Source organism: Malaclemys terrapin, chromosome 17 (assembly GCF_027887155.1).
Source record: "Malaclemys terrapin pileata isolate rMalTer1 chromosome 17, rMalTer1.hap1, whole genome shotgun sequence".
NCBI lineage: Eukaryota > Metazoa > Chordata > Testudines > Emydidae > Malaclemys > Malaclemys terrapin.
Window position 1 is genome coordinate 2,959,682 of NC_071521.1, and position 12,696 is coordinate 2,972,377.

The following is a 12,696-nucleotide window of genomic DNA, read 5'->3' on the forward strand; positions in this document are numbered from 1 at the left end:
GCTGCTAGCCTTCCACCTCAGCCCAGGGCCTGGGGGCTAGCTGCTGGGGTGGTGGTAAGGGAGAGGGTCAGTGTTTCTCAAGGACCGATCTGTAGACCAGCATCAGGCCCTCAGTGCTCCCTGAGAATTTAGGAAGGCACCAAGCCTTCTGGTAGCAGAGAGGTTGAGAAACAGGGATCAATGCTTCTCCAAAACTAGCCTAGAGAGGCCTGTACCTCCCCACAAGGCTGGGCCCAATAGTACATCCCACCCTGTGGCACCCACCTGTCTAACCCACTTTGCCCTTCTACATCCTACTAAAGACTTCCAGGCCTCCAGTGTTTTCACCCCACACCCAGCACCACAGGAGCAAACTAAACGCAGCCGTCACAGCCCAGGGGAGTTTCTCCAAATCTGTTTATTTTACATTAGAGCAGAATACAAAGCAGCGGCTTTTTAGTATTAAACGTTTGGGAAGCACGGACAAGTCAATTTGAAACCTTTTGGACAGCAACAGTAGAGGGACATGATTTGGCCAAACAAACTATGCTCTAACAAAACTAATTAAATTCTTTTTAACAAGAAACAAAAAGGAGAGAGAGATACAAGTAGTGTTGCTAATGTACATCAACATATTCAGGCCTCTCTACCTAATACCTTACAAGCAGTTTATGCCACCACAGACACCCATGAAAGAGGGGAGATCATTAAGGTAATTACATGCCTGAATGTAAACACTTTTTTTAAAAAAAATTAAAGCTGGGCTGTGAGTGTGCTCCCAAAATACACACGTTATTTAATTTCAGTTATAACTATTAGCGTTTCACCACTCTGTAATCAAATGAGTAGAACAGATATTGAATGCCTAGGGCCTTACAGATCAGAACAAGGCTTATAAAGGTTCCCAGGTAGGACAACATATGAAGTGCTGTTGTGATTTTCAAAGCCACATTCCCACAACGGTCCCTGGAGCAGGGAACCTGGAGGCAGGATTTTAAGACTAGAGTATTTGGGCCACCTCCACAGTGCCCCAGCATTCTTAGCTTCAAGGGAGAGGTTCTCTTTTGATTAATGCTTGATTCAGCTTTGCTACAGCAACACGCACATAGTTCCCACTCCTCCCCCGTAAGTGAATGCTTGAGTCAGGCCCTGGATTCATGGGCAACTGCCTTTTGTTCTTCAGGGCCTCCAGCCCCGAACGAAGGCAATTATCAGACCCCAGTCTCTGCGCTAGTTGCAATAAATCTCTAGCAGAAGAATGGATCTGGGAGGCAGCTGCTTCGGTCTGCTTAGTCACCACTGCCAGTTGGTAAACTGACTGATGAGGAGATTTGGCATGAGCAGCGCTGCACAAAACATCAAAAGTCTTGGCAAGCAGCACAGCAGTTTTGGAGAAGGTCTCTGTGGCTTGCTTCAGCTTTGCTAGGTCTGGGTCCTGGTCCGCTGTGAGGAGCAGGGGAGGTGGTCAGAGCCAAAACCAAAAAAAGTTCAGATTGCATCTTTCATCAAGTATTTAACAGTGTGCTTTCCTACTTACAATGAGGCCATTAGGACTTCCACAGCACTTCACTAGCTAGAGAACTTTGCAAAACCATTAAATAGTTCTAACACCCAACTCAGGAGGTAAGTGTTCCCTATATACCCAGGTGTAAAATGAGGTTAAACAAATTTTCCTAAAAGCAGAGTGCTAGACACTGGTACAGCCAGCATTGAGAGGCAGGTGTCCTGACTTTGTGCTGGCCTGAGTTGTGCTGGTTATAATATGAAACTATATCCATATTTCAACCCCCTCATGAGATATGGATATAGTACCCGCCTTTTACAGATGGGGAAAGAGGGGGAAAAAGCAGTCCTCGATGAGTACTACCCTCCACCCACCTACATGAATTTACAGTGGTGCAGTTTAAAGAACCAAAACAAAGATGTGTAACAGAACAACACGCAAGGTTTCCTGAACACACTTGGCTCTTTGAAGACAGTTTAGCTGTGGAATCAGTTAACTCTTGGGCTGAAAATCTTTCAGAGTTGTGTGCCAACATGTTTCACTCTAAATATTTTAAACAGTAGCTGGTCCTAGTGAGGATCAAAGAAAGATCCAATTACTTATGTTCAGAAGCTGCATTTGCCTGAAGCATACAGTTACAACTGCAGGCACGACCACCCAGCAATTTGAAGACCATCTCCAAACAGACCAGACAAGAGTAAGATGAGTAAATATGCATTACCTTTCAGACACTGCAAAGCAATTGTAGAGGCCTGTTTCCAAGCCACCTGGAGAGCATTCAAGTCACAGCTTAAAGTTTTATAACAAGAAAGATGCTCTTGGAAACTCAGACTTGGAGGTTTTTCTGACTTCTGTTTTTTGAGAGATTCAAATTCCCTCTAAGTAAAAAAATAAAAAAAAAGACTTATTAGCTAGACTAGAAACCTGTTCTCACCCCTTCCCTGCTATTTAGCAATTTCCCTGAATTCTGGGCTATTCTTGCTTATATTCCAAGAGGCATCTCCGCAGAGGCTGGGGAGGAGCAATCACTTGGAGTGTAAGTTAGTGAAGCAGGCGTATGTCTTCCCATGAGGCAGGCTCCTCAACAAAGCAGCAACTCCACAGAGTGCCTTGGACACAACAAAAGAGGTACTTTATAAAACACCTTGTCTGAATGTCAGTCTGGCAAGCTAGACAAGTGTCAGTGCCACAAGAGTTCTCAGCCAGAGAAGTTACCATGGGACTTCAGTGAACAACCCTTCTTTTACCATGCCCAACCGATGGAGATTATACCAAGAACTGCACAGCCCCTGCCCTTCCCACATACACTCACCCAGAATATTTTGCATTTCTCCATAAAACACTGCAGAGAGCTTCCAACTGAGAGGAGCTGTCTTCTGACTTCTTCTGCCAGCTAAAAAGGAGAAAAGATAAGCAAGCACAGGAAGTGTCTCTTGGGGCACCAAGCAGTAGGCATCATTGAGAGTGAAAGCATGCACCGCTGTATGGGAGATGGTGGGCACTGGCTCAGAGTCAAGGTCTTAGTCTGGTACGCTGGACACCCTGCTGTAGAGACAGACCGACTGGTGAAGAGAACATGGGGAGCAATATCAGGGCAGGCTGTAGGATTTGAGACCTCTATCTCCCCACTTCATGGGGGCAGGGGGAGGAGAGAATAAACGTGAGCAGATTCCTCTATCCCCAGATAACCAAGAGCAAAGTCAGCAAGGGGAGACTGCACTGATTGGTGCGTCCTGTAGGTTTGCCTTAAACTAGAGCACCAGTCAGTGCAGGGTCAGACTCTCTGCCACAGTAAGCATTGGATGGTCCCAGAACTGTGCCCTTATCCACCACCTTGTAAGCCAACTCTGCACGTGAATTCCCCTCTCCCCAATTAAAATGGAACACTGCAGTCCATTTCCCATGCAGGGAGCAGCAGAATCCCGGCCAGCCATTCAGGGACACCTGAGAAGAGGGATGAGTGTCTACACAAATGATGAACCTACGTGTAAACAGTAGTCAAGCCATCAGTACATCTTCTCTCATGAGGCAGTTATAAGTTCAGGAGGCATTCTGAGGCATTCTAAGGCACCCACTGTCTCCCAATGGTCTTATTCCTACTTACACAGTCAGCTGTGATACAGACACAGCCTGATGACTCAAAATGTTGTGTGACACCTGACGGTTTGCAGTTAATGGTGGAATGATGGAGCAAGCTGTGCTGGGGACTCTGGGGGAGTAACCAACCTTGGGTTTGCTTCTATTTAAGTATTTTCAAGCCAGCTAAACATCGGATTACATGGAATCAATTTAAAAAGCCGATATTAGTTTTCGGAGGAATTATACCATATTATAGCAAGAGTTCTTGATCGCACACCATCACCACAGCTTGCAAATCTTTACACCGCTTCAGAGCGGAGCTTCTCATTTACAGGGCAGTGACATCTGTATGCTCAACACACTCAGCAAATATTTGCCAGATCAAGTAGGAAGCAGTGTTTGTAAATGAGATGCAGAGGTGAACACACTCCCTTGCTTTGTTGCATTAGGTCACTTTGCAGCTCACTGCCTCGTAAAGTTAGTTTCCCCCAACCCAGTAGGGGGTGTTATTCCACTGCAGTATTTGTTTTTGCCCCGCCTCCTACTGCGCCTGGCTGACCTCCACTGCGTTTCCCCTCAAGTTTTGTTTGAAAGCTTTGCACAGATAACGAGAGTGTCTACCAAGTCTTCCCTTAGAGGGCATTCGCAATTACTGCGGTTAAAACTGCAACCCTTCCAACACACCCCGACAACAGAGCACTTTGCTCACCAGCTTTATTGCCGCAGCAGCTATTCTACAATAGCCTCCACACCTGGAAAGTTACATTACCTGCTTTCCTGAAGACAAGTTCTGGTGCTGCAGGTCCAGGACTTCCTCTGTGTTCTTATCAATCTGCATACCAATATAGCTCTCTGCCCCTCCAGTGACTGCCTCAGTCACATTGGTTGGGAGGAACTGAAACCACAAACATTCCATCCTAGTGAAATGTCATCGGACTGTGAGCATTGCCTATTTCACAAAGCATTCTGGGAGGGACAACTCAGAGCTGGATTTATTCACTGCTGTGGAATCCGTTGATGGATACTGGGGCAGGGGCTGTTGGGGTGGCTGGTTGCCAGGATGCAAGAATAGGAATTGAAGCCTACATTTCCCTCAAGCTCAGTCACTTCCCTCCCATCCCCATTGCAAGCCACAAGAGGAGACAGATCAACTCCTCAGGACCAAAATTCTCAGCCATTCCTGCCCCCCACCAGGCCCCACTCAGCAGTCAAAGCCTCCAGAGCTGCCATCAACACAACTCTTACAATGCAGATATGCATTGACAATCTGCCCATTAACGTCACCAGCACACTGAAAAATTGAGCATTTTGGGTACAGCATAAGCTGGATTTCAGATCTTGCTATGAGCAGGAATACTGGGCTACTCATAGTATTGTTAACCTGGGCATTTAATTCTATTAAAAAAAGCCCATCACCGTCACTTGTGAGATCAATCCATTGCAGAGATTCCACTTTGCCACAGAAACCGGGGAGCTTACTGCAGAGTTCAGCTCCAGCCAGCTAGAAGGTACACCAGGCCTGGTTTCTATCCCAGCTGAACCCCCGGTCTGAGTAGGCATGTGTGGCAGAGAAGCTTTCGAAGATGAGAGTTCATCAGTATTCAAAGAGTGTTTGGCAAATATTTGGACTTGGACAGCTTTTTTTTTTGGTAGTGTAGCGAACTGTTTGTCAAGCAGTAGAATGCCCAGCTCCCAAGGAGGTTCCCACAATCCCAGGGAGCAATTAGAGAGCATAGGAGGCTCTGAACTATCAGCCCTGGATGGGGCTCTCATCAACCAGCCTCTCACAGACAGGGAGCAGCGTCAGCATCTGTGGAAGCAGCGTTTTGATTGACAACTGGACAGTCATCCCCACCTCCCCCCGGCAAAGGTTCAGCCTCACCTCAGTTCGTTCAAGATTGGCTTCTGGCCCCACAGCAACCATTAGCCGGCCAAACCAGCTAGCAACAGTGATCACTGACTGCTCAATTTGCTCCTTGGATTCCAGGATCATGGATGTAATTTCACATTCACAGCCCTGCAGAAGGGAGGCAAGGCGGCCAGCAGCACATGTTCAAGTTGACTCTCTCTAGATTTCATTACAAGCATCATCTTTACAGTGCATGCTTAGCGCAGCGAGGCTTTTACAGACAGACACTAGATCAGTTGAGCCTCAGGTTTACATGCATTTTCTAGGCAGAGCCATTCTTGCAGGCTGCTTGTGTTGCCAGATAGAGTGGGGACAGTTCTGATATTCTCGCCCATCCCCCATTTCAGCTCTCATTAGACAGATTATTTCTTAGCAGCACAACGCACACATAGGCGATGCCTCACCCCTGAGGACAACTGGAGCAAGGATTGAGGCACATTATAGCCTTAAGTAACAAGCCAGAAAAGGACTAATCAGCAGATCAGCAACTCTGAGTCAGGGCCACCCCTATAGCCTGGTTCTCTGCGCTCTGCACAGGTCCAGGATTCTGTGGACCTGGTTCCAGTCAAATCAGGCACTACGGAGGCTGTGTGCTTTGACTCAGCTCCTGGCAAGGAGGAGGGGGATACAAGGAATCAGAGAGAGATGCCTCTCTGGTCAGATCAGGAGCAGCATTAAGAGCTCCCAGAAGGGAGGCTGGACTGAGTAGGTCTGAAGTTGTCAGGTGTCCTGGCACCTCTCCAGCCTTCCCCTGTACAATCCTCAGGCTGAGAATTCAGAATGCAGAAGTTCAGGACTTCCTGCCTGGTTCTCTGCACCATAGTACAGGCTCTGTCACAGGCTCCTGCCTCCAATGGATGGCAAGAGCTAGGGAGGTGAACAGGTCCAGCAGAGATGTACAGAATCCAGGGTCACCACCACTTAAGTCTATCCTCCCATGGGAGCCAAGCTCCCAACTACCAAAAGGACAGGACAAAGTTATTAAGCAAGTAGTGATGGCAACATTAAGAGTTTCTGCAGTCACCTTGCTGGTATTTGAGGCCCCACATCCTGTGAAGCAAGTGGTTCAGTTAAACATAATGCAAGAGGACTTCTCATGCAACAGCTGCTGCCCGTTCACCAGCTTCTCCTCCTCATTACACGGGTTAGGAAAGTCCATCACCATGGTCAGGCAATGGAATGGCCTTTCACAGGAGTTCAAAGGGACAGCTACTTACGTTCAGCAGGAAGGCAACATTCCCACTAAGCTTCTTCACTTCAGCCTCTAGATGGTCCTTCAGAGGACCAGATCCAGGAACACAGGTCTCCAAAAGCCTGACACAGATTGCTAGCTGATCTATTGCGGAGGAAACCTTGATGCAGTGGGGCTGGATGCTGCGATCATCAGACACTGGAAAGGGTGGAAAAGAAGGAAGGGGGATCCCTATGTTAAAGGGTGAGAAAAGCCTGGGAGGGGTTCTGGAGTGACCAGGCAGACACCATCCAGCTGCTGGTGTAAACATGACCCAGCCAGCACTTACCCATAGCAGTGTTGTAGACACACTGTTCGCAGGCTTGAGCAATGGCTGCACTGGAGTCTAGTACTGCTTTCAGATCCAGCAGCATCTTTAAGAGGAGGCTGCCAGATTCCTCCTCCTTTCCAAGAGCCTCCATTGCTGAATCGATCAGCATTTTGCAGACAGCAGCACAGCTGGCATTTTGAACGGGAGCGTCCAGAGGCACTGGGGCGTTAGGCAAAAGAGGAAAAAACCCTCAACATGCTGTTTTGTACATGCACTAGGTAGCTGGACGAAACCTGGAGAGCAGTCTAACAGACATGTTCTTCGTTGAGGGGGACTGAAAAAAAGTCACCCCAAGGAGAGAACTGAAGGGTTTGAACCTCCCCCACCCCAAATAAGCAATTGAATCAACTGATTGTCAATGTTGTTGTGTATAAAAGTATAGGGCTGAGGGCATGCTGGGAAGCTGGTCAGGGGCAGTAGGAAATTGAATTTAGCCAACAGAAGAGTGCAAACTCAGGCGTTATGCCTTTATATTTATTTTCTGTGTAACTTGTGTTTGCTTTCCCTCACTATTTCATCTTTGAAGCTATGATTTTTCTATTAAATAAACTGTTTTTACCTCAAGCAGGTCTGTTGTACAAGCTGCGTGGAGGGTTTGCACCAGTGAACTGACAATTGAGGGCAGGTTTCCCACTTTTGGGGTGACAAACCAGAGGGGAAGTCTGAGTGATATCCAAGAACTTGAGGAGACAGATTTGGGGGGCCCTCATGACCAGAAGGGATTTTGAGGTCACCCTGAAAGTAGTAACTAGGCTAATGGAAGCCAGGGAGGGACCTTATGTCAGCTGGCTACTGGTGTCAGAGCACTGAACCGTAGCATGAAGACACCCAAAGTTACACGGCAGGCAGTGACAGATCCGCCCCCCCCCCCACCCCCATTGGTCTGGGCGCTCCCAGAAACATATAGGAACTATAGCTGGCATTTCTCTCTATTTTTTAAGTTTAGTATCCTAACTTCAGAATGACTCAGTCTGGGGTAGGGGGGGAAAATAGAGCAGCACGCCTCACCTAGCCAAGATAGTTCTTTCAGCCAACGTCTGAAAATAATCACCCCCTACTTCAGACTCCAAAGTGGGTGACAGGCTCCATGTGTAGCCAGTGGGAAGCATGGGTTACTTGTGCAGTTACTGCCCAGCGCCATTTTCATTAATAGGAACCAAATCTTTTCCTTCTGTTGGAGAAGGAATAAGGAGCAGTTTGATCTGATTGCCCTAATTTTTTTTAACCCTATTTTGATAAGCGCAAAAAACAGAACCAGACCCTGCTAGTTCATCATTACATCTAGTACTGCTGGGTTATTGATTTTAAGCAGCATTAGCACAGAAGAGGTAGCCAGTGGTGTATAACAAGCCTACTTACCTTTCCCCAGTAGCTTTCCTGATGTCTGACGGCTGAGAGGACTCCTGCCCCTGACAGAAAACAAGGAATTTGAGATTAGCTGGCCAAGCTGCCTGCATCCTTGTGGGGGTCCCCCCCTGCAAAGAAAGAGATCCACTCCACAAGGGTTAAAGCATAGATGGGATGCTGATCCCATTACATCGAAAAGAGGTATTACACCCAGTGGCTCAGGGGGCCACCCCCTGGCCTATGGGGCTTTAAGCAGCATGAAGATAGATTCACATATGCTTCTCCCCAGCCCTTCCTTACCGTTTTGTTTCCTAGGAGGGCCATTAGGAGCTATTCTGCACCACTTGCAGAAAGATGGGAAACTGGACTTGGCTCCAAAGAATTTAAGCCCCATTCTTTGGCAGCACAAAGAGCAGAGAAAAGGTTTTTAGATTTCTTACCTGAGAACTTCAGGCTTGTGACTTAAACCCAGAAGGTAACTGGGCCCAGTGCCAGGTGCATTAGCTTGAGTCTACAAAGTCTTAAAATTCTTTGAGTTACCAAGTAGCTCAGAGACCTTCCTTTATGCTGTAAGCCCATGGCAGTGGAGCTCAGACAGGCTGCTCAAGCGAACTGCACTGCACTGTAGAGGTCAGGAAGGGTGAGACACCTGGGGAAGTTGCCCCCCCACCCCCCACTTGGTTCGCCAGGGAGAGACATTTGTTAACGTTCAAGTCAAGCTGCGAGCTCTATTTGTTCTGTGAAGTTCTTTCTAGGAGTCAGGGTGAGCTGAGTGCCCAGAACTGGGTCACGGGAAATTCGGTGCTTGCAGGAGAAGGGGGGGGGGTGGTTGGAGTGCAGGAGGGTTTATGTGCTGGTTCACTTTGAAGTTCAGCCATCCATTTAGAGCACTGGGGCAGCACATTTTAAACAGAATTGTGCAAATGTTAATTCCATGGGCTATCTGCATATCGTGTCTAGTTCCCAGACCTTCACATTAGTAAATGTGTTGTGTTTTGTAACTAAACTCACACAGAGACTTTAAATGCTGAATAGTGTTCCCCCCCATCCCCTTGATGCGTTCAGAGCACCGTAGAAAGATTTTTATACATTTAAGTCTCGCTGCAGGTTGTATTTAGACACTGACTGAGGGCAGTAGTTGGAGGAACTATAACCAAAGTTACATTTGATACAAATCCTATTTGATGTATATTTTGGATGAGCCACATTGCACCCAGCTGACTGCTCAGTTGAGGAGACATTCCTTCCTTTCCCAGGTGCAGATTCAGTGTTGCTGGTTCTATTCCAATGCTAGCCTGTGTCCTAGGCTCATTTGAAGAGTCAACTTTGACCATTTTTTTTTCTGAATGCCTAAAACAAACCTTGCTGAGACTGTTTAACAAGCTCCTGTAGACATGCCAGGCTTAATCTTGCTCTTCCAGACTCTTCGTATTGTCCAGACTGAAAGCTCAACACAGAGCCTCTTCCATTAATTGCCAGTTTTATATTTTCCAGTGACAGGCATATTGTCTGCAGGAACAGACTCAATTGTGTCCCTGCGCAGTAGGACACCAGCTGCTGATATTACAGAGCCTTTCGAGGGAGTCTGGGCAAGGCTCCTATTTAGTGCTATCGTCTATAACAAATCAGAGTAACCTAGGAACTTTTAGTAGAAAAAAATAGGAGCCGGAGCCATTATTCTTCTTATTCAGTGACTCTCACATCACTGACTATTCCTGTCTACCATCCACCCAGCACTCAGAGGGGCCATTTGGTTCTATTCCCGGACACCCCTCCTTCCTCCACCTTCACTCCATGCAGACAAGTCCCTCCCACACACCCTATCCCTTTTCTCTTCCCCCACCAGTTTCTCCTAAAAGGATTTGGCTGGCTTAGCCAGTCACCCACATCACATCCAGACTGGCTGTTGAACAGAGTTGGGAAAGGTGGTTTAAAGCTGGATATCATGGTTCTCACTAAGCCCATTGCTGGTCCAGGGCTAGCCAGTGCAAGGATTAGACAGGCCTCAAGAGCCCAAAGCTGAGCACTCCCTGCACTTCAACAGGATTTCAAGCCCCTTTAAGCTGGATTCTGCAAGCACAGTGTCCACTAGCCCCGAGGTAGTTGTCCAAGGGGCACTGTGGTGACTGAGGGCTGGTCAGCACAGATCTCAGCCATGTCCTTCAGTTGTTGGTTTTCGGAATAATGTTTCCAACAGAGTTTGACCCAGGCAATGCTATGCTAAAAGTTGGTTTAGCTGCAGCCGAGTTTACGTATGGTCCTTGATTCCAGCCCCACATGGATGGGGCCACATTTGCTACATCTTCCTTACTACCCCAGGAACAGTGGACTGTGCAGACCATTCCTTCTGGCTTGTAAGGATGTATAACAGAGGCTGACCAGGTTCCCAACAGCAGGCAGTGTCCAGATTATCTAGACAGTCAGAGTTCCCTCTGATGCACTGGATCACACCTAGGTGTAGAGTAGAACCCCCCCCCCCAACAAAAGGGTTCAGAAAATCCCAGCTCTTCCATTTGGGTCAGCTATGAAATTCTAGCTTTTGTCCTAATCACCATGCTATGAAGTGCTATCAGAGCCATAGGTCTTGATCGGTTTGAAAAGCTGACACCAGTGGTTCCCTCTCGCCCAATGTCTGGAGGCAGCTCAGCATCTTGTGACTGTCCTGGAACAGCGAGGAGTTCCTGCCATGGACTGTCTAGCCATTCCCTAAGGCGTTGTGGGAAACCCACCTGCAGGAGGATACACACCTATTAATTCTAACGGCGGCAAATGAAGTAGCTAGAGTTGGTTGCTATTTGTGCAAGGCAGACATTTGCTTGCCATCAAGCACTGGTTACAGGCAGGGATGCAAACAACCCCCCCATAGTGAGTGCCATCTTAAAGGGACACAGTCAGATAGTTTTTTAAACCAAAGTGTTGGGCTTCAACCAACCAGTCCCAATGTGCCAGATGGTTCTGTCACTGTGAGCAGTTTCACGGTTCAAGGACTGGTCAGCTTCCTGGGACAGAGAGAGAGGAGTGTGGTACATTTTGGGAAGCCTGAACCAGCACAGGACTCCAGGGCGGAGTCAGTGACAGCTGGCCATGCCTCCCCTTCAGCTCCCAGCCACAGTCAAGGCAGACAATGGACATTAGGTAAGCAAAGCCCGGGATGCAATATCCAGAACCCTAAGTGGCTCTGTTAGCCTTCGTTGGGAAATGAGAGGGGCCCTTGTGCCCACTGAAGGGGAGAAGGCAAGAGAAAGCTGGACTGGAGCAGACCATTCTCATCACCAAGATATCAGACAGCTTCTGCTCCTGTCCTTTGGGCCACTTGGTCGAAGGTCGAATAGGCCTCGCCCACCGGTGCGGTTAGCGAACGAGAACCAGGAGGCGAAGCCTGCCAAGCCAGCTGAACTACTGCACGTGCAAGAGTAAAAGGTGCATTAATGGTGAAGACCAGAATCCAGTTACTGGCACAGGGGAGGCATCTGCGATTGGAATATTAACCGTGTAGAGAAACACTGCTGATCGGGCCCATTTCTATTGTTTTGGCCAGTAGCAAGTAGATTCATTCCAGCAGTACTGGGAGTTAGCGACTAACTGTTAGAGTCTTTTTTAAATACCCAGTCTTGAACTTCAAAAGAAATCTTATACATTAAGTGTTTTCCTGCTCCCCTGCTGATGTTCACAAGAGTCTTTTCAACAAGGGGAAAAAAGTAGCCAGCAACCCAGGGGAAGAGTGAAATTGGCTACACACGAGTGCTGTCAAATGCCAAAGTGAACTAAATAGGAAAAGAATGCGTCTTTAATTTATCTTTTCAATTTCACTCACCCTGCATTACTTGTAACTAGAGCAGCCACAACATTCAGACAGAATTTGATGTGCCACTTTCATCTTTGTTTCATAGAGACAGTAAACCTGGGCAGGTCTCACTACAGGCCTAAAGCACTAATGCTGTGGGACTCCTCCTGTCTGCCTGTACCTGCTAGGTGATGGAGGTTTCACAACTGCTTCCCAGGTACCAGTCAGATCATAAAAGAGGCTATCTCCGTTGCCATCATAGGATCCCTGAGGAGGAGATGGGAAGCATTTAATACATTTGAAACCTCAATAAAATACACCTAAAATTGGAGAGAGAGAGAGAGAGAGAGAGAAACAACTTTGAATGAACAAAAAATACTGGAAGATGTGCCCTCTGTTCTGCAGGGTAAGCACTTGCCAATAGGTAGCATTTTCCTCTGCAAAATAGTCACATTAGGAAATAAGGGGGAAAATGGAGGCCAGACCTGTTGAAGCACTAGACACGAACCTGGGGAGACCAGTGATGCTTCAG

General features: G+C 47.6%; 1 protein-coding gene across 1 annotated transcript in view; it reads right to left on the bottom strand.

Moving 5' to 3' along the window:
- Positions 1 to 12,696, bottom strand: part of ADGRD2 (adhesion G protein-coupled receptor D2) — a 97,112-nt gene that overhangs the window by 58,725 nt on the left and 25,691 nt on the right. Inside the window, exons 20-25 of the mRNA XM_054007095.1 lie at positions 12,346 to 12,431; positions 8,393 to 8,442; positions 6,992 to 7,192; positions 6,689 to 6,861; positions 5,445 to 5,579; positions 4,332 to 4,457 (exon numbers count right to left, since the gene is read on the bottom strand). Of these exons, the coding sequence (XP_053863070.1) occupies positions 4,332 to 4,457; positions 5,445 to 5,579; positions 6,689 to 6,861; positions 6,992 to 7,192; positions 8,393 to 8,442; positions 12,346 to 12,431 (771 nt within the window). The remainder of the gene's footprint in view (positions 1 to 4,331; positions 4,458 to 5,444; positions 5,580 to 6,688; positions 6,862 to 6,991; positions 7,193 to 8,392; positions 8,443 to 12,345; positions 12,432 to 12,696) is intronic.